General features: G+C 38.6%; 1 protein-coding gene across 5 annotated transcripts in view; it reads right to left on the minus strand.

The window, feature by feature from the left end:
* The window catches only part of LOC127579644 (TRAF-type zinc finger domain-containing protein 1-like), a 52,833-nt gene that overhangs the window by 9,260 nt on the left and 16,160 nt on the right, over positions 1-27,413 (minus strand). For all 5 annotated transcript variants that reach the window (XM_052032558.1, XM_052032557.1, XM_052032556.1 and 2 more), the window contains exons 3-11: positions 25,123-25,258; positions 22,616-22,669; positions 18,636-19,059; positions 14,304-14,567; positions 10,488-10,555; positions 8,307-8,567; positions 4,656-4,782; positions 3,294-3,621; positions 714-789 (exon numbers count right to left, since the gene is read on the minus strand). In XM_052032558.1, coding sequence (XP_051888518.1) covers positions 714-789; positions 3,294-3,621; positions 4,656-4,782; positions 8,307-8,567; positions 10,488-10,555; positions 14,304-14,567; positions 18,636-19,059; positions 22,616-22,669; positions 25,123-25,258 — 1,738 coding nt within the window. The remainder of the gene's footprint in view (positions 1-713; positions 790-3,293; positions 3,622-4,655; positions 4,783-8,306; positions 8,568-10,487; positions 10,556-14,303; positions 14,568-18,635; positions 19,060-22,615; positions 22,670-25,122; positions 25,259-27,413) is intronic.

A 27,413-nucleotide genomic window follows, 5' to 3' on the forward strand; every position in this document is an offset into this window, starting at 1 on the left:
TCATGCCCAAGTCTTGTTGGTTTGCTGAGTGATAGCCAGTCATTCAGCACAGTGGAGGATTTCGACCTTGATACTTCTTGCCAGCTGCTTTTGAGGATTATGCAAAGTTTATGGAGTCAGCACAAGACTTGCTTGTGAGATGGGAGATGGATAAAAGAAGTAGACCTGAAACTCTGCAGTGGCATTTTTATTTTAATACTTGATTGAAGAACATTATGGGTATGGACAGCGAAAGAAATGTAACTCTTGTGCAGGCAACATAATGCAAACTCAAATTTCATGTCACTTGGAATTGGTAGATTGACAAAAAAAAATTGACTGCCTTGAGAAAATATGTAATGCCTGTACCATTTTTGGTCACTCATAGGGACAAATTAAAAAAAGTAAAATTAAGTGCACAGGGAACTGTAACCAAGACAGACACCTAACTAAAGTGGAAGAAGATATGCAACTGTGAGCTTGGCCTAGCCTGAAATCTTTCAATTAAAGACTCCTTTTCAGTTTCTGTTATGTGGTTAAGTTTACTCCATTTGGTATTTCTAGGATTTATTGACACCTCATTCCCATGTGCAATAAGATTGTGATAAAAACCTGCATAGCAGAAAAGGAAAAAACTAATAAAACAAAACTGCCAATAAAACATTATAGAACTATTTCACTTTCATTCTTCTCTTTATATTTTACATCAAACTTTAATCAGAAATATTTCATACCTTCATTCCTTGAACTCGGCTCCTGGAGGCAGCAGGCATTGTATTCCTAGAAATCCTAGATCCTTCTGCTGTCATACTGAAAGACAGACAGAGGCCTTACAAAGAGACACTTAAGAGTGAGCACACAAATTTTGGTCCTACTGACCAACAATCCTGTAGAATGTAGAAGCTGACCCAGCAAGATCAAAATCAGACAACACTGTTTTCAGCAAGATCAGTCCTTTTCCTACATTGTGCAAGCTCTAAAAGTTCAAGTTTTATCATCTAAAAACTTTCACACAGGGATCTTCAAATAAATTGATTCATTTCCATTGGAATCGTCTACCTACATATTGCCATCATGTTTCCTTTCAGTATAGGCTAGATTCAAACCAAGACCTAAATGAATCTGCACCGCTGTGTGAAATTCTAAAAATCAATTTAAGAGTTTAAACTGTATTGCTCTTAGCTATGCAGCCACACACGTTGTACATGAACTTGCATGCCAGCTCTGTAACAATATAAAGCAGTTTACTCCTGTTGAGGGTATTCAGTATAATTATTATGAATGAAGACAGTGCTGGTCTTTTATTTTTCTAAAGAGTGCATAGCTGTTGGGGCAGAAAATAAATTCAAAATTTAAAATACAATTACAGCACCAAATACCGAAGGTGAGCCAAAACATGCAAGATGTTTATCTTTGTGGTTACAAGTGAATCCCACATAAAAAAACAATTGCAACTTTTTAAGCCCTCACAACCTTCTAGCTGGAAGAACTCAGTGGGTTGAGCAGTATCAGTAGGGGGGTGCAGGGGAGAAGATGCTGCTCGACCCATTGAGTTTCTTCAGCAAGTTGTTTGCTGCTCCAGATTCCAGTATCTGCAGTCTCATGTCTCCTCACAATCTTCTACTCCCTCTTCTCCTGAACATTGAGTCTTATTATTTCACAAGGTGGACTGGTGGAATGGACTGACAAAAGGAAGATGAAATTTAACAAAGAAGTGGAAAAATACAAATTTTGGTAAAAGAGACAATACAAAGGGGGTTCACAAACTGAGACACCTGGGTTTTTATGTACACAAATCTGGAAAGTAGATGGCAGGTTGAGAAAACTGCTAAAAAAAAAACATACTGGATTCTAGCCTTCATAAACAGGCAGAGCAGAGCAAAACACAAGCTACAAACCTTTACAAAGCACTAGTTTGGCCACATCAGTGTACCGTTCACCATATTTGATGCAGAAAATATTTACTGGAATAGTCCCAGGAACAGGGACTAATGTTATAGGGAAAGCATGGAGTCATATAGAAAAAGTGAGGAAGAAGTGTGAGAGAGGTGTTTAAATAATATAGGCAGAGCAGATGGAGAGAATCTGCCCCCAGTGGTGGAAGGGTCATGAAATGGAGGACACAGATTTAAGGTGATCAGCAAAAGACCAAAAGATGACTAGAGAAAAAAATACCTTTTACGTAATGTGTGGTTGGCATCTAGAATACATTGCCTCACAAGGTGGAAATAGCACCTTCAATTATGGCTCTGAAAATGCAAACAGGATCAGTACAGGAAAGAAAAAATGCAGGGCTATGGGAAAGAGTGGGGATGGGACTAGCTGTACTGCTCTTGCAAAGTGGTGGCTCCTGTGTGTTTCCATCTATGAACAATTCAGTCTTTAATTAACATTCTCCATGAGAAAACCTAGCACCAAGACAGAACGAGCTTTGGAATCATTACTTGACATCTGTATTAAGTTCACGAAACAGGATCAATAGATAAAAATCATCATGAGATATCAGAACTGACTTTCCTTTCCAAAGGTTTAACAATTTCTTTAGCTCCCCAAAGTTGGGATTTATGTAGTTCAATCTTACACTGGAAAGAATTTTACAAAAACATCTTTACATTTCATAGACAAACTCCATGAGGTTAGTCCCAGGAGAAATTCCTTGGGGAAATGTGTTCTAGTGAGTGGCCAGTACCAACTTGTACTGTAACTGCTTGGTGATATGTGAAACAGCCACCACAACACATCAATGTTTAGTCACAAGAGAACTGAAATCTACAGAGAATCAAACCAGCATCTGATGGATTAGTGAAAGATTTTAAAGAAAATGGAACAAGAACATGGTCTGACTCACTGTACAATTTTGGACCTTGTTCTCGAGGGGTGTGAATGGTACAACTTAGGGTGAAGGACAATAGTGTGGCACTTAGTTGGATCTTGTCCAAGTAGCTGTTCTTAATGCAAGCAGTGAGCACTACCAGGTCATTTCACATCGACAACCTGATCCTGTCCTCAGCCGATCAGCACACATGCATTTTTCAGTGCAGAAGGCAAGTTGTTAATGATCAGAGTTCCAGGGATCTCTTGATCAATACAGCTCAGGTACCCAATACAAGATTTAGTCACAATGGCCACCAAATCAGGAAGATTTTTTAAATTCTTTTCTGGTATTCCTGTAACCCCAAGTATGCATGTCAATAAATAACTAGCAAAAACTATCCATTTTTGTGCCATAGGTACTTAGACTGAGTTTTAATAAGATGTTGTTTAAAACAGTCGAGGTGCTTATTTACTTTTCACTAGTAGTCAATACACTTCACCTGGCTCTAGCAGCATGTGTCTGTGGAAAAGTAGATTTGTAGCCTTCTGGAAAAACATCTACTATAGGACGAAGGGAACCCCCTGACAATTCCAGAGGTTTTCTGCCCCGCCTCCTCAGCTCAGAAGCCTCTCTGTTGGGAATCTTGGCCATTCTGCTGTTTGGAGCAACGGTCTCTGTATCTTGGCCTGTTATGGATTTCTGGGCACCACTCCCCTGTCTGAATGTTGCTGTAGCTCCTGTTGGCTTCATTCTCAATGAATTTCTAATTGCTGGTCTTGGCTGGACAAGGTCGTCGATATAAGCCGAGTGGTTAGGTTCAACATCTCCTGCATTCACAGAACAAACATCATGAAGAGCATTGCAAGCATCAGTTTAAAAATATACAAAATAAAAATTACTTTTGCATATTCACTTTGCAAAGCAGATAAATATAATTACAGCACATGCGTTAAATGACAGAACATGAAGCATTCATCAACCCTACCACAACCCCTCACTATTCAACTGCACCCAGGTCAAAAATTTACAAAGGCTAAGAAATACATTAAGTTCAAGTTTTCCCAGTGATTCCAGGATAGTTCAGGATTACTAAATGCTCAATTTAATCCTTCGCTGTTTGCAGTCAGCATGTTGCAACGTGACAGGAAGAAAGCCACTGGGACCAGCATCCTAAGCTGAAGATAAAAGTAGAACAAAGGCCACACAAAAGAAGAGCTGCACTTGCTGCCTCTGATTAGTCTACATGGACAAGGGCAATACTCTAATATCCCAAAGAATGAATTCAGTCTCCCCCTATCAGGGAACACGGATGAAGAATAACTACTTTGGTTTGATACTAAAGAACTGCACTCCAGAACATTTAATTTCAGAGCATGACACAAGAACATACAAAATAGAAACAGGAGTAGACCATTCAGCCCTCTCACTGCTTTCCTACATTAATCCTGTATTTCCTTAATGCCCAAAATCAATTTCAGTCTTTAATGTACTCGAGCACCTGACTCTCTGGATGAAGAACCTCTTCTCACCTACATCCTGAATGACTGGACCCTTACTTTGACACTACGACCCCTGATTCCAGACACACTAGGGAAGAAATCAGTGCATCACCTTCTTCTAAATTCTACAGTTATGGGCCCAGTCTACTTAGTCTCTTGTCATAGGTCAATTGCCCTCCTCCTAGGAATCAGTCTGAGGAACACTCTCTGGTTGGGGGGCCATGGGATAAAAATATTTCCCCCTCACATTTACCCACCACAAGCCTTCCTCAACCAAAACATTAGCTCACTCCATCTGCTCGAGTAGGACTGCAGCTCCTACTCAAAGTGAAATAAAACTACCAGTGGCATCTTGCATTTACCCTGGTGTCTCTGTCGCCGAATGGGCACATCCAGAATCTCTCTCGACTCGGTCTTAGTAACTGGGAATGGTTGATCAGCTTCTTGATCAGGTGGTCTTGCTGTTGGTGGTCGCAAATCACACTGATCCTGATTACAGGAAGAGACACAAATGAAGTTTTGGAAAATTAATGTTCTTTACTTACACTGTTGTAATGATAGAACCAGACCTTACTCTGCCACTTAAAATGCACCAAGTTTCTGTATTTTCTTTTTATTCAAGATGTTAGCAAGGCTAAGCACAAAAAATTTGAAATGGAACTTTGTCAGCTGCTTCTAAGAAGAACTTTTCTGTTTTTTGCCAAGAGGGCCCCAGTTTAAGCAGAACTGCTACTGATTCAAAGATTTGGTTTTGGTTTACATCACCACCCATAAACAACCAAACCGAGTTAAAGATGTCCATTTAGTACCTCATCTGTGAGGTAACAATGTAGGTTTGAGGATCAGATTTTACAGTTAGCAGCAAAAACAACCAATCTGCAAAAAAACTAAAAAAAAATACTTAGCTTGTGTGGATCTCCCAAAGGCAATTTACTGAGCAAAGGATGTACATCTCATAATTGAGCTGTTGTAAATATCACTCTGCAAAAGACCCACAAATTAAAAATGCTAAAAAAAAAGTTGGTACTTTTGAAACTAATCATTGTCCTAATGCTGGAAACGCAGCAGGCAATTTACAGATAGCAAGTTCCCACAAAAGGAAAAAACTAATGACCAGATACTCTTTACAATAACTGTTGGTTGGAGCACTGGGAGAACTGTCCTGTTCTTCAAAATACAAAACCATTTATATCAAACCCAAGAGCAGCCTTACTTAATTTCTGATCCATAGGATCCACTGTTTAAATCAGTACAAGATCAATTGCTTGCATAGCTGTTACAAAGAGTGATTTCAAATCACAACTATTTCCTGCAATTTACTTCAAGGATCTACGTCAATAAGACACTGAAAAAGAGACACCACTACTGTTACCTGAAGAATAATAAAAGCATCTTCTGGAAGGATTAACTGAATAGCAATTTTAAAGCAGTTAAATTGAATGCACAGGATCCACAGAGATTGGTTAACAAAAACATCCATATTATTCCAAAATAGTTAAACTATGTAAACACTTGTGTGCAGAACAAAAGCAACTGCACTGATACTGTACACATAATTCCACAAACTACTAAATTCATTGGCTCACACCAGGGACCATCCAGGCTCAAAATGAACAGCTTTAGCTTCATGAATCCACACAAAAGTTCTAAACTTAAAAACAAGGAATATGATCGGATGTATTACTTGTCCTTCTGACCTTGCCAATCTACTTTCTCTCTACAACTCTTCTTGATACTTTTGAAGATTGGGTACATATAAGCTTTACTACCTAGCAATTTTATATATTTTTTTTAAATCATTCCTTTCTAAATAAAACTTCCTGTATTCCTCTAATGAAAGCTCGTCAACCTGATGTATCGACACTGTTTTTCCTTCCAGAGATCCTGCTCCACCTGTTGAGAATTTCCAGCATGTTCTGCTCTTATTTCACATTCACCCGAATTCCTCCTGCCCCATCTCCTCACCTGTTCACATTCTCAAGTTGCCTACAAGTTACCTGTTAAGTATTCATGTTCTGTGGCAGCATTTGCAAATTGTGACACCATACTTCCTATACCCAAATGTACAGAAGATTCTTTGGGCAATTATCTTCCAAATGACCCCGCAAAATTAGAAGGATTCTTCATGGCAGTGTACCCAAGTAGTGCTGAAGAGCTCAATGTCAATCAATAGGGCTTCATTTAGCAGTTTACAAGCACAACAGGTCTTAAACCACCCACAATCAATGCCACAGATCAGCCAGTTACTTATAAATAGATTATAGGCAATAAATTATTCATGATAAATCCTAAGAGGCACTTCTGAACATCAGCAGACACCTATAAATTCCCATCTCCAGCTTTTAACAGGGCAGTCAAGTCTCATCCAGTAATAATGACTGGATCATCACATTTATGCTGCTGCAAGTTTTATCTAATAAAATTACATTCTGAAACAGTGAACATCAGAAGATTGAACCGAGAAATGAAAGTGACTGAGCATTCCTGTTGTGGTGCGATCACACAAAGTTAAGCACAAAATACAAACCATATGCCATGCTGCTGAACAAATAAAGGATTCATTACAGGATAGCAACTTGTATACAAAATTGATCAGTGATAGCTCAAACATTTGTTAATTAATCACTAATGAGGTATTAAAATAATAAGAAATTTCACATAGTGAAGGTATCAGTATATTAATGAACAGCAAAAATATTAATGGGCATCACAGTGACATTGCAGGTAGCACAGCTGTCTCACAGCTCCAATGACCCTGGTTTGATTCCCACCTCTAGTGTTACGTGTGGAATTTGTAAATTCTTCCTGTGACTGTATGGAATTCTCTGCGTGTTCCAGTTTCTTCCCACATCCCACAGACATACAGATTGGTAGATTAATATAAAGTATTCCTAGTGTGGGTAGTTGATGAGAGAATCAGAGGGGAGTTAATGGACACCTACAAGAGAACATTTTGCAGGGAAATAAGTGGAGAAATGGGAACAATAAGATTGTTCTGACAGCTGGCATAGATTCAATGGGCCAAATGGCCTCCTCCTACGTTGTAAGGAAATACAACATAAATTCGTATGGCGACAAGGACTGGTGAAGTTAAAGCTTCAGGTCAGATAATCAATAAAGGCTAATGCATCATTAATAAATGCAGGCAGCAGTGAACTAGTACCTACAGTCAACAACTCACACTAGCAAATAATTCAATGGAAAAGCAGATGTTATTATATAAATAGTACAGCAATAATAAATTAATGTAATAATGGAAGCAATGAATAATTCATAAAACAGCAAGTACACTAGTAAATTCAAGGTGTTAGAGCCTACAAGGTCACAGAATAAGTGATGTAGAGGAGATTGCTACAAAGAGGAAACCAAGGGCCATGAGGTGATTTCTTTTACCTCAAAAAAAAGGGAAATAGGTGCAACTTTGGGAGAGAGATTTGTGATATTTACTGGCTAAAACCAGCAACCATGTGATGGGCAAGACTTAACATTTGGAAGTATTACAAATTGAGAGGTCATGGACTGTGCACACCAGCAACAAACACGCTCTGTAGTACAAATTTACCTGTGGCCCCAACAAATGTATGCTCCACAATGGCACCAGAAAGAGCATTTTTGTCTCATAAGGAGGTACAAGTCATCAAACTGAATCTTCCTTCTGAGGGCAATATTGCAACATCAATATAACACAAGATGAAACCCTTTTACTTCTGGGCAAACAACAGATTCAAATATGAGATTTGTGCAGCAGATTCTATTGTTGCCAAACATGCCCAACTACAATGGATACATTATTAACTCACATTTTATGGAAGTATCATGTAGCTTTATTTTAAAACCAGGTGAATTAGAATCCTCCATTGGTTTTGCAAATATATTAAAAACCCACGTACATGTGAACTAACAAATCTTTTCTCACTGAGGTGCAGTCTTCTAGACGTGAACAGTTCTCAATACAAAGGCACTTTAAGTATTGCTGTTAGAGCAGGATGGTTTAGCTAGGAACTTCTTTTTACCTGATGATGATATAACACATCTTCCTCCAACGCTATACCACAGAACTCGCAAGGAATCATGACATCTCCATGGCTTGAACCTCCAATCGGACCATATGATGGCAGGGAAAGATCTTCAGAAAAGTATTCTGGATTCACATGATGATGCTGGGAGAATATGTCATTTGTCCTGGGTACGGAGACCCTTTGCAATGGCAGTGGTGGTATAAGTGTGGTATTTTTACTGAATGATGCAAAGGCACTTACAGGATTACAGCCAGTCTGCAAAAGACAATTCTAATCAATTCTCTGAAAGTGGCAAACAGAGGGGGGCAGAGGAGGAGGAGAGAAGCTAGAGAGTGAAAAAGGAAAAAAAAAGAGGAAAGAAAACAAAATGCTTACTATTTACCATACATAACTTAATACCTTGATGGCATCTTCTAACCTATGAATTTGTTTCCAATAGAGATCTGCTGTTTAGATTGTACTTGTTTTATACTGGAAGTGAATTTATTTATTGGTATTGGTTTATTATTGTCACTTGTACTGAGGTACAGTGAAAAGCTTGTCTTACAAACCGATCGTACAGGTCAATTCATTACACAGTGCAGTTACATTGAGTTAGTACAGAGTGCATTGATTTTAAGCTGCCTGCTCTGGATTTGAGTTTTGGCATTTTTTTTTAAAAAGAAATTTATCTTGCTTTAAAAGTGTGTGTTTGAAATCAGGCCCCATATTATAACACTTGGATACCTAGTGTTTTTGCAAATATCCACTCCTCACCAACTTGTACAGAGTTTTGGATTGTGGTTCACCACAATTTAATTGCAAGTTATTTTATCATTACATCCAATTAAGTAGGTCCAGGCCTCTGGACTACTAGTCCAATAACTAATCACAATGCCACCATATCCTAACCCTGGTCGATCACAATCAAATTCAGTTTTTGTCTCAAGCTTAAAAAGCTTAATTAATCATTATACTATAACCAGTTAGTAATTAATTAAACATTACAAAATTTCTAGTTCTACCTAGGTAAAAATCTTTGATACATCACATCTACAGTACAGGTACATGTCATTCAACCTAACTAATCTATGTCTATCTGACTTCTCTTCTTCCTCATGTGGATCAATACCATTTCCCCAGACTATTCACTGAATTCAACATTTCTACCACTTCCTGGGCAAAGAACTTTGTTCTAAATTTCCAAAAAGACTTCAAGATTATCTTATATTTAGGGCTGCTAGTTTTTGAATCCCATAAGAGGAAAAACAGTCAAACTCTGATAACCTTCTATGCTATTATTTAGAAATCCTGACAGTTCGCATCTGGCTCACTGGGTGATGTTCCCAAGCTCCCTTGAAGCTCAACAGGATGCATTCCCCACATTCCCTTGAAACCTATTGGGTTCACTGGAAAATTTATTATACTACTATGTAAATTCTTAAAAAGTTAGTTAAAAGTGTGTTGGGGTTTAATGGGAAGAATGTCCAGTAATATGGAAAATCTGTCAGACCAGCATCAAAGCCCTGAACATAGAGGATTAATGGACTTTTACTACAACTTCTCTCTGTATACTTCAGCTCTTTTTCAAGGCTATGTGAGTATTATGTATTTTTTTTCCCATTTCAGAATGATATGAAAACAATGAGGAAATAAAAGATATTCTTCCTCTGATTGCATAAGTATTTCGAAGTTAATTTTCTATTACTTATCTGCCTATAACTACTATTTAGTATCACTGAATCAAAATGTATCCAAGCCCATAAACAAAATGGAACAAATCTGAAACTTCAGTTAGTCCTTACTCCATGCCACTAACTCTCTAAGAAAAAACACCAGGCAAAAATGAAGCCGTTATCTCAGATAGAAAACAGATACCTGGCCCACTTCTCACTATTTTTGTCCTTGTTTCGATGGCCATTACCAAGAGCTTTAAGCACCGTCATAATATGGTTGCATTCATACAATTCAATTGTGGAAGAGCAAATACAATGGCAAATCAGATTAGTTAGACCAAATATACTGAGGAACATACAAATTGTTCTTAGAAAGTGTGTTTAGTATTGAAAACATTTAAATTACAAGCAACAGTGCTACAAGAAAATACTACCATAAGAATCAATAGTGGGAACATATGAAACAAGGTCTAAAGCTGTATCAATCAATTGCTAAGAAGCCATATTGGCCAAACTGTACCTGATGAAGAATTAGTTCTTCTTCAGGGAAAAGTTCTTCACAGAATTCACAAGGCAACATTGCGACATCTGGAAAAAAAAAAGTTCAGTTACTGAAAATTAAAATTAGTGCAACTCTTCATTTTTTTTAAAATCCAGTCTGACAGATAAAAGTTTTCAAAGCACAAAATTAGAGGTCTCAACTAAGCCCATTGTGGATGCAATCCAAAGTACAAGGCTGCCATCACATTTCAAGTTAATCAGCAAGTCAGAGGGGGACAGAGACAAATTGGGAATTGACTTGTGTCTTTACTTGTATTTTGACTGTTCAATACTATCATTAGGTAACAAATTTTTAAATCTGTTCAATCCATACTTGCACAACATTGATTTAAAAACTTAAAACATAACATTTAAGATAAACCACATTAAATTTCAGCACTGCTTGAAATGAAACTCATAGGACCCCATAAAGTGGAACCTCAAGGATTTCCCCTCAGTGGCTCATTTAATGCAGTTACCAAATTTTCCCCCATGACTCACGGCAGTTGACGCAACAATGATGCAATAAGCCACACAGACCAGGACAATCTCTAATTTAGCCTGGTGCCAAGTCTGCTGATCCCTGCTGAGCTAGCGGTTTGACAGGGCTCAAATCAATATCAGAAAGCTTGGGCTGAGAAATTTTGCCTACTATTCCTGACCTAAATAATAATCCAGCATTTCCCTCAGAAGTGCACATGGTGAGAATATGATACACATATAATAACTTATCATGAAGTTGCCTTTCCAACTTATCAAGTCTCCATAAAATTACGTTCATTTGAGAAAAGTGCCACACTTGATATCAATGGATTTCTTTCCCAGCAAGGAGTCAAATTTTAAGTAAACGGGGAATTTTGCTGTGAATATTTGAGTTTATTTGTAGGACTTAATACCAGAATAACATACTTTAAATCACGTTATTAAATTAAGCATGTGCTATTGTTTGTGGATGTAACTGCAAGTTATGATGGGAAGCTTTGATCAAAGAGCTTGCCTTAACATAAAGTTGCAAAGGATGAACTTTAACATATTCTGGATTGTTTATTGCTTTCCCAAATAAAACAAATATTGGTTGCAACAGAAAAAGAGAAGTGTTTTCTGAGGTTTTGCTACATATTAAAGAATAAAGTTTTAATTGAGGAAAACAACAGTGAACTTCGACAAAAGCTGCCAGTCCAAAGATAAGAGTAAAAGCAAAACTGCACAAGCTGTAAAATTCAGAACAGAAACAGAAAATGCCCAAAGCCTCATCAGGAAGAGTAAATGTCAACATTTCAGTTCAAGGACACCATCGGAATTTCGAAGTTTTCCAAACCTGCTTTTGAATTGCATCAAATTGTGCTGCATGTAATTCATCAAGTTAATTATTTTCTCTTGAAGCCTTGTGTCCTATGACTTTTTCAGAGAACTACCTTTGATAATCTGAGCACTACCTAAAACAGGGAGAGGCAAACAGAGATCACCAGACTCTCTGTTCTCTGAAAATCAGCTGAAAACCAAAGAATGGCTTGCACTGAATGGAGTGCGATACTGGGATACCATTGTGATTGTAGAAAGGTGATTGGTTGCAAGTGAGGCAATGAGTATCTCAGACATGCGCAGTTACTTGATAATAACATTAGAAATGATTGGGGTGGTGGGAAGAGGGAGGGGTAAATGGAGAAAAAAAGAGGACAGACCACTGACTATATCACTAATAGAACAACAAATACACCAGAGATAAACTAATTTTGAAACCACCAAGTTAAGAGTGAAAACATATGAGTATGACAAAATCACAATTGGGAGTAAAGAAACAGGTCTTAGGTAGGGGCAGTTGAAAGCCAAGTACAAGTTGCAATAATTGTCCACCTAATAAATACAGGTTTAAAAAGGAGCACTAAAATATCTTTCATTTCACACTTCCAATCACTTACTAGTCCATCTAATGCAAAATAAGCAGGAGAGCATGGGGGTTGGCAACAGAAAGTAAGTGCATGAGCACTTCATCCAAGTTTATTCCTATATACGTTATTAAGCACATGTTATAGTTTGTAGATAAAACAGATCTAATACCTTGGATAAGTTCTATTAAAAGTTGGAAAAAGATGCTTGGTAACTTGAAAATGAATTTGTGTGGAGGTGGGGAAGGCGAGAAGAGGGCTGGGGTGTAGGAAAATATGTCCAGACTTCTTGATGCAGAACGTTTATAAGCTAGTCAATCCAACACAAAACACCAGGCAAAGAAAAGACAATATCTGTGCACAAAATAGTTAGTTGAGAACAAACACATAACAAAGAATAGGTGGTATCCACATGCTGAGATGTGCTACTTTGAGGGAAAGATGAATGCTGACCTTCAGGGAAAGGCCCAATTGAAAAGCATTATCAAGGGGCTAAAGCTAAAATAAACTGCTATTACAGTAAACAAAAAGGATACAGGAGGAAGTGTCAAAAAGACCACAAATGGGCAGATTTAAATTTAGAAATCAAAAAATGTTTGATTTCGTTGGCCTATCCAGAAGACCTTGGGCAACAGAACAGAGCAAAACTTAACAGTGCCCCGCAGAACTTGAAAGCAAAGATGCCAGTGCAAGTCCCATCACAAACTTTTTGTTTTTAGGTATACTGTTCATTATATGACTTTTATTTCATACATTTCAACCCGACTTCAAAGTGAAGTGATGCAAATTTTAAAAAGGGAGAAGCCACAGAATGTAAACATTGAAAAAATGTATACAACAAGACTAGATGAAACTCATTCTGCTTTAAGCTGATACAATTAACAATTACCTCAGACCATACCCAGCCTGATCCCCATTTATCAAGGAAAAAATGCAAATCATCTCTTAAAATTGTCACATTGTAAAGAATGGAAAGGAGATTCAACCAATTTTTTTAATGTGTCCTTCATAAATCATTGAAGGAAAGACAGTAGCATCACCCAACCCCATCAACAATGCCTAGCCTCCCTAACACATTCCACGTTGAAGGTCATAAACCTTAGCTTGAACACAGAAACCAAAATTGCAGGTTACTTGTCACAGTCATATCTCAAAAGAAAGAAAGCAAAACAAAAACAGAAAGTCAATGTATGAAAAGGGACAATGAATACGGTTTGTTACTTTATCCATTTGAATACAAACGAGGTAAGCTAATAAAGAAGAAAATGGCTGTTCAGACCTCAAGCCTGCTGCACTAATCCATTCCACCACCTCCCTTTTCTTCCTGATCTCCTTACTCTTCAGTTTCTGCTGTCCATAATATGTCTCGGTCTTTAATCACGTCAATAGTTAAACCTCACAGTTTTCTTGGTTACATAATTCCCAACTTGCACATCCCTTGAATAAGGAAACTGAACATCACATCCCTCAATGGATAATCCCTTATCCCAAGACCGTGCCCCCTAATTCTAAGATTGAGGAAGTAACTAACATCCTGTCAGAATCTTGAGAATGTTTCAGCGAGATCACATCACATTCTTTTAATCCAGTCCATCGTAATCACTCAGCCAACAAGCTCTTAATTTTAGGAATCAAACCACTGAATTTACTTTCCCCACATCTAATCAAAGCAATTTATACTTCCCACATGCAATCAGAACTTGCTTGCTGTATGCAACATAAAATAGGACCAAATGTGAACTATTAATCTGATTTCACCAAAACCTTTGGCACATCAAAAACACTGGAAAGGTGCAAGCAATATAATACACTGGGAAGTATGGGAAAATATCAAACACAAGTTGCTCATATGTGTGAAAGTGACCCGATCAACACCCTTGTACCCAAAACGTGTACTTTTAACAACTTACTTGCTACTTCTTCATGGACATTTACAGAAGCTGGAAACAGATCAGATGATGGCCGATTCTCAAACAGATCTACAAGGTTTTGTGGGTGTGGATACCCACAATCCGAGTGAACATCCTCCCACACTGGCGTCAATGATCCTTCACCACCACTGTTTTCATTTTGCAAACTTAGAGCAAGCAGATAGTCTAGATTAGAGTTGGCATCCAAATGTCCAGGACCTACTGGGTCTGCCACATGATTTTTTTCAGTCCTTGTAACACTGGCTGTGAAAACAATAGGAAATGCACATCTTGTTAGAAAGCATAACTAAGACTTAATTAACACTGAAATAAAGAAATGCTTTAAAAAGCACCTTTTTGTTAAATTTGCTTATCCCAAACCATTTTACAGCCATGGAACTATTTTTGAAATTGGTCACTGTTGTAAATGAAGGAAAACCCTGCTATCTTGCACAAAGCAAGCTGTCACAGACAAATTATGTGACAATGCTAATATGTTTTACTAATTGAGGATTAAGAGGACATTCTGAAAGGGGAGGATAAGAAGCGAGAGGTCGTGGTCCGTATTAGTACCAATGACGTAGGCAGGAAGAGAGAGGAGGTCCTGCAAAGAGAATTTAGGGAGTTAGGTAGAAAGTTAAAAAACAGGAACACTAGAGTCGTAATCTCAGGATTACTCGCTGTGCCAGTGAGGCAAGAAATAGAATGATGATACAGTTGAATGTATGGCTAACGAGCTGGTGCAGGGTGGGGGACATTTTCAGGTACATGGATCACTAGGGTCCCTTCCAGGACAGGTAGGACCTGTACAAGAAGTTTGGGTTGCAACTACACTGGAGGGGCACCAATATTCTTGCAGGGAGGTTTGCTAATATCACTCAGTAGGATTTAAACTACATGGCGGGGGGGGGCGGAGGGGGCTGCTAAATTGGGGGGAGGTGCTAAATGGGGGGGTAGGTAAATTACAACAGTATTAGGGACGAGCTGGGGCAAGTAAATTGGGAGCAGCTGTTTGTGGGCAAGTCCACATACAACTTGTAAGAGTCATTTAAAGTCTAGCTGATCAGAATTCAGGACTGGCATTTTCCAGTGAGGAAGAAAGACAAGGATGTCTGAATGATGACATGTTGTAAATTTAGTCAAAAAGAAAAAGGAAACATTTGCAAGTTTTAGGAAGCTGAAATCAGACAGGGCTCTTAAGGAATATAAAAGCAGGAAAGAACTCAAACAGGGAATCAGAGGGCCAAAAGGGGCCACAAAATGTCCTTAGTGAGTAGGATTAAGGAAAATCCCAAGGGATTTTATACATATATTAAAAACAATAGGGTAGCTAGGAACAGTGCAGGACCACTCAAGGACAAAGGAAGGAAATATGCCTGGAGCCAGAGTAAGTGGGCAAGATACTAAATGTGTATTTTGCAACCGTATTCACCAAGGAGTATGACATGGAGAATAGTGAGAACAGGGTGGGGTGGGGTGGGGTGGGGGGGGCTTGCTCATATTATACGGCCTGTTGATATCAAGGTGGTGGTGTTGTTGGGTCTCTTGATGAACTTTAAGGTGGGTATGTCCCTAGGGCCTGATGGGATCTATCCCAGGTTATTGAGAACAGCAAGAGAAGAGATTGCTGGGGCTATTGACAGAGATCTTTGTATCCTCTTTAGCCACAGGCAAGGTCCCAGAGGAGGGGAGAGTAGCCAATATTGCTCCTATGGAAGGGCAAAAGGGAATAATCCAGCAAATTATAGTCCAGTGATCTCTACATCAGTGGGTGGGGAACTATTGGAGAGGATTTTTAGAGATAGGATTTACACTCATTTGGAAAAGCATGGACTCATTAGGGATAGTCAACACAGCTTTGTGCGGGGCCAGTCTTACAAATTTGATTGAGTATTTTTGAGGTGACGTAGATGATTGATGAGGATGGGGCAGTAGATGCTGTCTACATGCACCTGACAAGGTCCCTCACAGTAAGCTGATCCAGAAGATTAAGACACATGGGATCCAGTGATTTGGTAGATTGGATTCAAAACTGGCTTGGTCATAGAAGACAGAGGGTAGTGCTGGAGGAGTGTTTCTCTGATTGGAGCTGTACAAACAGTGGTGTTCTGCAGCAGTCAGTGCTGGGAACTCTGTTGTCTGTGATATATAAATGTTCTGGACAAAAACATAGGCAGTCTGAGCAGTAGATCTGCAGGTGACATGAAAGTTGGCAAAATTGTGGATAGTGAGGAAGGTCGTCAAAGGATTCAGCAGGATGAAAATATGGACAGAGGAATGGCAGATGGAGTATAATCCAGACAAGTGTGAGGTATTACATTTAGGGAGGTCAAATGTGAGGTAAAAGTATACAGTTAAGGGCAGGACCCTTAGTAGCAATGATGTGCTGAAGTATCTTGGGGTGCAAGTCCACAGCTCCCTGAAAGTGGCAACACAAATAGATAGGATGGTAAAGGCGGCATACAGCATGCTTGCCTTCATCTGTCAGGGTGTTGATTATAAAAGTCAGGAAGACATGTTGCAGCTGTATAAAACTTTGGTTAGGCCACATTTGGAGTATTTTGTCCAGTTCTGGTTGCCACATTACAGCAAGGATGTGGAGGCTTTGGAGAGGGTGCAGAAGAGATTCACCTGGATGTTGTCAGGACTGGAGTAATTTAGCTATAAGTAGAGGTTGGACAAACTTGGATTGTTTTCTCTGAAGCATTGGAGGCTGAGGGGCGACCTGATAGAAGTATACAAAATTATGAGGGGGACATAGGAGGTAGATAGCCAGAGTCTTGCACCCACCCCCACCCCTTGCCAAAGTGAAAATGTCAAATACTAGCAAGCATAATTTGAATCTGAGTGGGGTAAATTTTAATGAAGGTATGCAAGATAAGTTTTACTTAAATATAGAGTGGTAGGTGCCTGGAACATGCTGCCAGGAGGAACTGTGGAAACGGATACAAAAGTGATGTTAGAGGCATTTAGACAAGTAAGTGAACATGCAGGAAATGGAGGGATATGGATCACATGCAGGCAGATGGGATTAATTCGTTCTAGCATCATGGTTGCCACAAAGGGCCTGTTCCTATGCTGTTCTGTTCCATGTTCTAACTACTGCACAAAAGTAATTCTTTCAAAGAGGACCCATGAGAATGTACACCCGAGAAAGTAAAATGTGGTCTTGGTTAAATGTCTCATTCAAAAGATTTTACCACTGACATTATCTGTTGAGACCAAAAGCTGGATCAAATTCTTGTGTTCAGGGATGACACATGATCATCCCCATTTTATACACAGAACTATGTGTCTAAAATTGATGCATAGCCAAGACAGCAATGCCATTTGCACAGTTGCCTCGTCAATGATTTCTATTAAATTACACAGTTCAAAACATCCAATCTAAGAATTGTTACCACTCTGGAACAGTTTTTTGCTTATGCCTGAAAACCCTCATCTCATTCAGCGTCTTCTCCATTCTGTCACAGTGCAGTTTGTATATCCATATACTCATCAGTGCCAGATCTGGGTTTACTCAGCAGTTGGAAAGCCTGGATATGGATACAGCCCTATTTCTCACATTGGTAACCTTCCAATCTTTCGTCTCCTTCAGAAGTCTGTGAACAGGATGATTGCCCACTCTTGGGTAGGAATCTCAGGTGCAACATGAAAACCTAAATTACAGTAACTGACTGACTCTGTAGTAACCTTCAGTTTAATACTGATGTATCAATATTTCAGACATTTCCATTCTTCTTTCAACTTCTTTGCTAAACAAACATGCCACATTCAATCATTTTGGAATACACAAAGTCATGAAGAAGCCAGTGATTGTTGTACTTGTGCTGCTTTGTATCACAAAGGAAGGGATCTTGCACTTCAGCTGTGGGTCTGTATGCTTTGGAGGGACCTTACTGAGATCCTGAGGGGCACAACAGATAGATGTTGAGATGGTTTTTACCAGTGGAAAGCGTCTTGAATAAAAGGACATAATTACAAGATAAGGGGTCACTCATTTGAAACAGAGGTGCCTAAAAATTCCTATTCACGGATGGTGGTGAATCTCTGAAATTCTCTACCCCAGAGGGTTGTTGAGGCCAGATCATCAGAGGTACTTATGGTGGAGGTAGATAAATTTTTGAAAGATTGGGGAATTGAAGACTATGTTGAACTGGCACAAGAGTTAAGGCTAGCATAGAACAGCCACAATATTAAATGGTGTGGCAGGTTTGAGGGGTCAAGTGGCATACTCCTGCTCCTATTTTCATGTATTGTTTTCCCACAGGTTTAAATTCAAACAAATCAATACACACAGTTTCCATTCCAAATGCTCTCCACCCCCCTTACCTCGATTCTGGTCTCTACCTCTTATTGGCACATTTCTCCTATCTGTCATCCTCATTGGAAACCCTGTCTCCCTGTTCCCATGAAATTTAGTTTCCAATGGTCTGGAAATTCTTGGCCTCACTCGAATATGGTTCTCCTCATTCTGAATAACATTCCCAAATGGTTGGTTTTCAAACCAGACTCCAACATTTTCTTCCAAATGATATTCGGGCTTGGGTTTCATGCAGTTGTTATTCTTTTCCTCCATCTCTTTGCCACAGGTGAGATGGTGCATGTTTAAGTCTTTAACCAGAATGTTGCGACCACAAACTGCACAGAGTTCAGTTCTTGATCCACAATAATCAGCATGTTCTTGAGACTTGTTGAATGCTAGTTCCAGCTCACAGTACTGACACTTAATCAGCCGCAAAGGGCACTCCGTGCTCTGCAAAACCCAAAAACACAAGAGACAATCACACAAGTTTTCTTTATGAGGGCTGCAAAGAGTGATAACACTGTGCCCATTGAGACCCAGCGATGTCTGGGTAATTCTCAGTCATGCTGGCCACATTACTACAGGTACCCAAGATTGACCTTATGCACATAACTTGTATGCAACTATTCTCCAATTCACTGTATTTTTTTTGTAGAAATTATTTGGCCAATAAAGGGAGGAGTTGCCATGATTTATTTACACAATCAACTGTTTACCGAAGGCATAGATGTAACTCTGCCCCACCTTCAACTCACCAGTTGATACAGTACTGTCAATAGATGATGCCCGTAGAAGTTATCTAAAGCGCAAGACCTCAAAAATGTTCGAGTGCCTCAGTGGCCAAGTTATGAAGTATGCTGCCCTGGGTCTGAAATTTAGTTTCTCAATGGTATTCTAATGCTGACAAAATAAAACATGGCAAGAAGAAATTAAATCAAGACTCCAATCTTTGATAGTTATTCACTGGGTGTTACTGGAAAATATTTACGCCAGGACAGGACCAGGCTTGGATGAGATGTCTGTTTTGTTGCTATTTAACCTGAAAAACCAGAATCTAGGCATCATTCATCACTTGAGTACTGTAGTTGGTGGTTGTCATCTATGAAAGCCTTCCAAAGATCAACGTATATTGCAAAGAATATTGTAATTTTTTTCCGCAGAATGCAGTTTATTTTTCTTTCGTGATCCCTACTTCTTATGCATCATAACCGATCAGCTGCATGCAATGTTCCCTGAATGATTTTCCTTCTCTTTATTCTTTTAGTAACATTTTTAAAAAGATGATAGGAATTCAAAAAAAATGAGGATGTGTTCAGCTGTTCTGAACTTTAGTCAGACCCCATCTGGAATATTGGGTTCAGTTTGGGGCACTGCACAGCATGGCTATATTGGTCTTCAAAGTGTTGCAGAAGAAATTCAACAAATATGATATTGGCGCTTGAAGGTTGTTTTTACGAGATCAGAGCAAGATCTTAATTTGTATTCAAGTTTAAATGTGAGCAATAATCCCAATTGAATTTCTTTAACATTTTAATTTTATCAAAGCAACAACATAAAAATGCAAGGAGCTTATATGGGATGGAATTTGTTAAGTGTGCCCAAGAAAGTTTTTTGAATCAATGTGTAGAGTCCTACCAGAGACACGGCAATACTCGAACTTGGGCAAGTGGTAGAAGTGTCAGTGGGGAAACACTTTGGGAACAGTGACTATAATTCTGTAAGTTTCAAGGTAGTATGGAAAGGAGTAAGGTTGGTTGATGAAAGAAGATTGGGAGCTTGCAGGTAAAATGACAGCTGTGAAGTGGAAGTCCATTAAAGATTTAGTAAGAGTTCGGGGCCAGCATGTTACAGTAAGAATGAAAGACAATAATGTCAAGATGAGAATATTGAAGGTTTAATTAGGAAAACAAAAGGAAACATATGGCAGTTTTAGTCGAGGGAGCCTCTAGAGGCATATAGAGTAAGAGAGGATTTAAGAATGAAATTAGGAGGGTACAAAGAGGCCATGAAATATCCTTGCCTTTTAAGATTATGGAGAATCCCAGGACATTCTATCAGCATATAAAGAATGAGGGTAGCCAGGGAAAGAGTGGTTCCCCTTGGGAACCAAGGGGGTAACCTATGTGTGAAGCCAGGTGACGTGGGTGAGATCCTAAATGATTATTTCTCTTCTGTCTTCACCAAGGAGGACATGGAATATAATGAGTTCAGGGAGAGCTACAAGGTTGACCTGGAGCAAGTCAGTATGAAGGAGGAAGTGTTAGATAGCACAGGCCACATTAGGGTTAATAAATCCCCAAGGCTGGTGAGATCTATCCTGCAGAATAGCTATGTTGTTCCTTTAATTAAAGGAGGGCAGTAGGGGTAAGCCAGGTAACTACAGGCTGATGAGCCTTACGTCAGTTGTAGGGACATTATTGAAGAAAAGCCCAAGGGATAGGATTTATGTACATTTGGAAAGGCAGGGGCCATTCAGGGATAGCAAGCTTCGCTTTGTGGAGAGGAAATCCTGCCTCACTAATTTGAGTTTTTTTGAGGAGGTGACAAACAAGATTCATGAAGGCAGGGCAGTATATGTTGTTCATATGGACTTTAGTAAGGCATTTGACAAGATTCCACACGAGATCCAACATAAGCCGGCAAATTTGATTCAAAGTTGGCTTGGTGATAGGAGGCACAAGGTAGGGTGGAAGGATGCTTTTCTGATTAGAAGTCAGTGGTGTAGTGCTGGGATCGTCGCTGGGACCCTTTTTGTTTGCGATGCATATTAACGACTGGGATGTGAATGTTAGAGGTATGAATAACAAGGTTGCAGATGGCACAAAAGTTGATTGTGTTGTTGATAGCGAGGAAGGCTACAATAGGATACAGGTCAGATGAAAAGTTGGCTGGAGTGTTGGCAGATGGAATTTAATCCCAACAAGTGCGAGGTGATGGATTTTGGGAAGTGAAATAGAGGTAGGACAAATACAGTAAATGGTCGTGCTCTAAGGAACGTTGACGAACAGAAGGACCTTGAGGTTCAAGTCCTAGTTCCCTGCAACTGGCAACACATATAAATAAGGTGGCAAAACAGACATATGGCATGCTTGCTTTCACAAATCAGGACATAGGATAAAAATGTTGGGAGGTTATGTTGCAATCTTACAAAACACTGGTTAGACTACATCGCATGCAGTTCTGGTCACTACACCAAGGAAAGGATGTAGTTGTGCTGAAAAGAACGCAGACAAGATTCACCAGAACGTTGCCTGTATTGGTGGGCTTTAGTTATGGCAAGAGAGTGGATAGGCTGGTCTTGTTTTCCCGGCAGCAAAGGAGACTGAAGAGTGATCTGATAGAGGTATATAAAACTATAAGAGGCATAGATAGGGCAGAGAGTCAGATTTTTTCCCCATGGTAGGGCATCAAAAACAAGAGGGCATGAGTTGAAAGCAAGAGGGAGGAGTTTTAAAAGGGGATTTGAGTAGAAAGTTTTTTTTTATATGGTTGATATCTGGAACACGCTGCCTGAGATGGTGTTGGAGTCAGATACAATCACTATGTTTAATGGACATTTGGACAGGCACTCAAATAGGCAAAGCATAAAAGGATACAAACCTAATGCAAGCAAATAGGATTACTGCAGATGGGCAAAAAGGTTGGCATGGATGTGGTGGGCCAAAGGGCTATTTCTGTGTCTTTCTCCTTTATAGTAAAGAAATACAGAATAAGCATCATCCTAAAATTGAAAATGAGCTGTTCAACACCAAATTAACTCACCTTATTGAAGTGTAAATATTTTTGTAAAAGGTTAGAGCATCACAAGATATAGAAATAAAGGCCTATAAATAAAATTCAGGGTACGGTGCAGATCAACTACAATTTGAGAGAATGCTGGCAAAGGCAAAAAGTACCAAATGCATTCCAATTCTTGTATGACACTAAGATCAGCATTTGACACACAGAGGAAAGGTTTTTTTTTGCTAGAGAGCAAATGCAAGAAGAGGAAGAGACAGATACACACCTCATGTTTCTCCAACTGATTTTTCTCCATCTTCATGTTGCACTTGCAGTCAACCTGAAACATTAGAGATAAGGTTTAGACCCTAAATATAAATGTGTATTTTATGTCGGTTACTGTGGACAAAGGCAATGTTTCACGCATATACCTCAATACAAAACAAAGATCCAGCATGTCTATGTTTAATTAACTCACCTCATTGAAGATGACAATAAGGAAACAATTAGACTCACTACTCCTGACAAGTGTAAAAGAATCCAAAATGCCCAATATCCAATGAAGAGTATTGGAAAATACACAGACGGTGGATAATGCTCAGGCCCATATTTAAGAATGTAACCGCACTGGGATAAGCACACTTTGTTCAAACATCCCCTGGTACATTCAACAAAAGTCAGAGTTGAACAGCAAGCACTAAATAGCCATTTTATCCTATAAAAAAGAATATTTATGGCATATCATGTACCATATACACAATGTACATTTCAAGGAAAGCACCCCCAGGGCAAATATATTGATTACTTAACAAATCCAGATTTCTCCATAATTGAAAAAACATAACAGACTAAATAAGATTAAGTGTTTTTGCTTTGGTACCTGATATGCAACAAATTACACCAAAACACTGTCAAACTTGATGACATGATCAAAGATACATTTGAGAAGTAGTAACACTGGAAATGGACCTCATGGCTCTGCTCATTAGCCTTTGCCGGCATACTAATATAGCAAGGATCTGGCTAACCTAGATTGCTAACCTAATTTCAGTTATCTCATTTTGAAAATCAATCTTGTCTGGAAAAAACAGATCACTTGTAATTAAAGCTAACTACTGGAATGCTACATGCAGGAAAAAAAAATCCAAAAAATGGCAGATATTAAATATAGGAAATGGAAACACTCAGTGGGTTGGGCAGCATCTGTGCAGAGAAACAGTTAACATTTCACATCAAAACAGCCTGACGAAGGATCTTCGAGCACTGCCTGGCCTGCTGTGTTTCCACCATCTTCTGATTTTACTTTATGAATCATGCTTCCTGCAGTGATAAAACTACCTGATTATGTTTCACAGGTATTAGAATGACTCAGCAGCAACCAGATTCAAGCAATTTGATTGTAAACAGAAAAATCTCCTCACCCTTGCCCTCTCCTCCTCTGCACATATCCCCTACCTTGCAAAATTAAAAGTATTAATAACCTGCCAGGCAACACCGTTCCAAGCTTTTGATTTCATGTCATTCCTCTAGTGAGCAAGTGTTTGGGAAGAGGATGATGAAAGTAGAATGCAAAGAAAATAAAAAGGTCATCGACCCAAAACATTAATGGTTTCTTCCTCCATAGATGCTGACTGACTTGCTCAGTACTTCCAGCATAATCTGTTTTTATTTCAGATTTCCAGCAGATTTTTTTTACTTCTTGTGTCCTTTAAAATAATTTGAATGGCTCAATTACATTGGCATTACAAATGTGCACATTATTCTACTGCAACAAATGAATGTTTGAGAACAAATTACTACTACTTTCAAAACAGCATATTGAGGCATAAGGGTATTTGATCAAATATTCAAAGATTATGAAGAATTATGCATATGATCCTACCGAAAGAAATGTACGCTTTTAAAAGTCAGAATTACTACTTCCTCTAATACAGTAAATTTCTGAAGCACAATGATACATGTCAGGTAGAAATTCTTGTGTGGCTATAGGAAAGCATGTTCATTTAAGCCTTCATTTTTATTTGCAACAGTATTGCCTGAGAATGTGGAATATTTGCATAAATATACTCCAATACGTCTTAAAAGAATGGAAATTAAGAAAAAGCAGTGTTAAACAATTCAGCTTTGCATGACATTGGGCACATCTTTCCTCACTTATTTAAACGCCTAAGTTTAACAATGAACAGCAATATTTATTTCCAATCCAGTACTCACCTAGCAGAGAATTAATTATATTTCAATTTTCACGTTTGAAGTGCTGACCCTAGACCTGATCACAGAGCTCACACAAGAGGATGATTTTGCTCTCAATACTAACAGTTGAGCAGATCAAGAAATAGAGTCAATTCTCCCAATTAGCTAGTTCAATGTCATGTGTGGAAAAGAGCCATAATGAACAAAAACATCCAGATTGGATTTAATCCAATTTAGTCCATTTAGATTTTGCTTGATTTTTGCTTGGATTGCTGTAACTGTTTAAAAACAGGAGATTTGAGGGGTAGGAGGAGAGAAGAAGATGCTCCCATTTGTTATCAAGTAATCACTATTGAACATTAGTCAAGTGCAGAGTGGTTATATTAACCACCATGAAGTACCCAGTCAGGAGAATCTTTGGTTAACATCAGAAAAGCTCTCTTGGGTGAGATATACAAGGCAGCCAACCCCAAAATAACCATAAATCAGCACAGGGCAGCGCCTTATGGAAAATGAGTGATAATTGATAGAGGAGGAAATTACACACAATAACATTATTTTATCTATTTTAGCATAAGACTGTCATTTTGAAGATCTTACCAGTGCATGTTCTGTTTGAAAGTGTTCTTCCATCTCCGATTTGGGAAAAGGTTCATTACAATATCTGCAAAGATCAATGTTCCTTCTACAGTGGATTTCATGGATGGTGAAGTTTGTTGCAGGAATGTCACGTTTGCTGACAATGAAACAGAAAACAACCCAGTTACTCAAAATTGGCAAATTGGAAGTATAAATAGCAACTAGATCCCCTGCATGTTTAAATTCATTCAGGTATTCAGCTGCCAGCAAAACGCAAAGCATGGCTATTTTTCAAAAAAAGTTCTCAATATTGATTTAAATGATAGATATCATGCAATACATTTTAAAACAGTCCAGACGATCTCAGATTTGACTTCAAATTTGTACCCTCAGGCACAATAAGACTAGCACACAATTTGCTTCAGCTTCCCACAGAACTAAAGCAGAAAAACAGCAGACATCTCTGCTGAAAAGCCTGCTTATATTGCTCTTGGGCGAGGGGTATCCATGAATTAACAGCAATTGCATAAGTAAACTAACTCCAATTCATTTTAAAATATGGAAAGCAAGCAAAATAATGGAACTTGCTGCAATTCCCCAGCAGTCGAGAAGGGTGGCTACAAGGGGCTTATAAGGCAACTCAATTGTTTAGCTTAAAATGGGTCTTAATTATTTAAAAGGTACTGTGAGTTTTTTTTAATTGTTTAAGAATTGATGATTTCTTTAAAATTCTTCCATTCACTTGTGATAGTTCTTAGCTTTTTTGAATGTTTCTAACTTCAGTTTAATAGCTGGCCACATATTGTGCAAAGCCCCTGTTAAAACAATAGGCTTCACCATTTTGGACTGGGATGGGTTAAGTCAGCAAGTTGGCACCGTACAATCCAGAGAAGGCAACTTCATACTTATAACCTATAAGTACTGCAAAACACCGGGACTCAGCACCACTAGCAAATTCTGGCCCATTGTTTTAAAAGTGATTCATATCATTCATGAATAGTTGTTTAACTTTTAGCTATACAGCCTTTCCAGGTGGGGCTCTGCAAGAAGCAAATGTCAGGCAGTTTGGTTTTGCAGCAGATATTGTGGCAAATGTACTGGCTAGCATTTGACGACAGTATTGTCATGGTCAATTCCTGAGTCATTATTATTTCAAGTCACTCCCTACAATTCTATGGCTGCCCCTGATCAAAATCATTTCACGTCAGCAATCCTCTCTTCACTGCTCTATCTCAAGTATCTTCCTATTGTGAAATAATAAATCACTTCTGCACAGCTGGATTCTCACCAAACTAGCCAATTAAATACTTCCACATACACTGTTAATGGTTTGGGGAAAAACTAGAGTTGGTGAAAGTCTTAATCAGCCGCTATAGTAAATGACTATGCAGATATAAATATGCAGCTCAATACAAGTTTTGCAAAGATTCTATTCACCAGTTCCCTGTTTAAATGCTCCTGTTAGAAAAAGTCAATCTTAAAACCAGAACCTAACATTACAGTACCTCAGAGAGCCTCTGATGGACACAGAACACAAAAGCTTAAGAAACAGTTTGATCTGACAGATTAGCAAGAAAATTAATTAAATCTAGAACAGATCTGAGCCAAATTCTATGCAACAGAAACATCAGAAATTGACATGAACAAAGAGTGGCTATTCAAGATGGCATCCCTATTGTTTGTTTATTGAATATTCTCAATTTTCCAATTCCAGTTCATTGTTGTATATAGACGTAATGGCTAATTCCCCACTCAAAGGAGTTCTATATTCTTATAAAGATATAATTATCACTTTTAAGCAACAATCTTGCCTGAACCTAATTTAGATTTCATGTATACCATCAAGAAATCTCCACTTTTGCAGGCATAATGAAAAAATCAAAAGGAAAAAAGCTAAAGTAAAACAGAACAAAATTATTTGAAAATAAGAGAAGTGAGCTTGGGGAGAATTATTGGGACTACAGGCTGAAGATCAGTTTCCAGTCCTCTGCAAATTCCACCATACAACTTAACTGGGTTTCATCCACACTAATTTTACATGATTTGATCAGCAAGACCAGCACTTATTGTGGATTCCTAATCACCCTTGAGAAGGTGATGGTGAACCAGCTCCTAGAACCACCACAATCCTTCAGGTTAAGTTACTTCCACAGTATTGTTTGGTTGCGAGTTCAAGGATCAAGAACGAGCAATGATAAAGAACTGGTGACATATTTCCAAGGTGCAGTAGTATGCAATTAGGAGGAGAAAATACAGACATGCAAATAGCAATACCTTTGAATCCCTTGTCCTTTCTGATGTTAAAAGTTACA

The sequence above is a fragment of the Pristis pectinata genome, chromosome 17 (assembly GCF_009764475.1).
Source record: "Pristis pectinata isolate sPriPec2 chromosome 17, sPriPec2.1.pri, whole genome shotgun sequence".
NCBI classification, from domain to species: Eukaryota; Metazoa; Chordata; class Chondrichthyes; order Rhinopristiformes; family Pristidae; genus Pristis; species Pristis pectinata.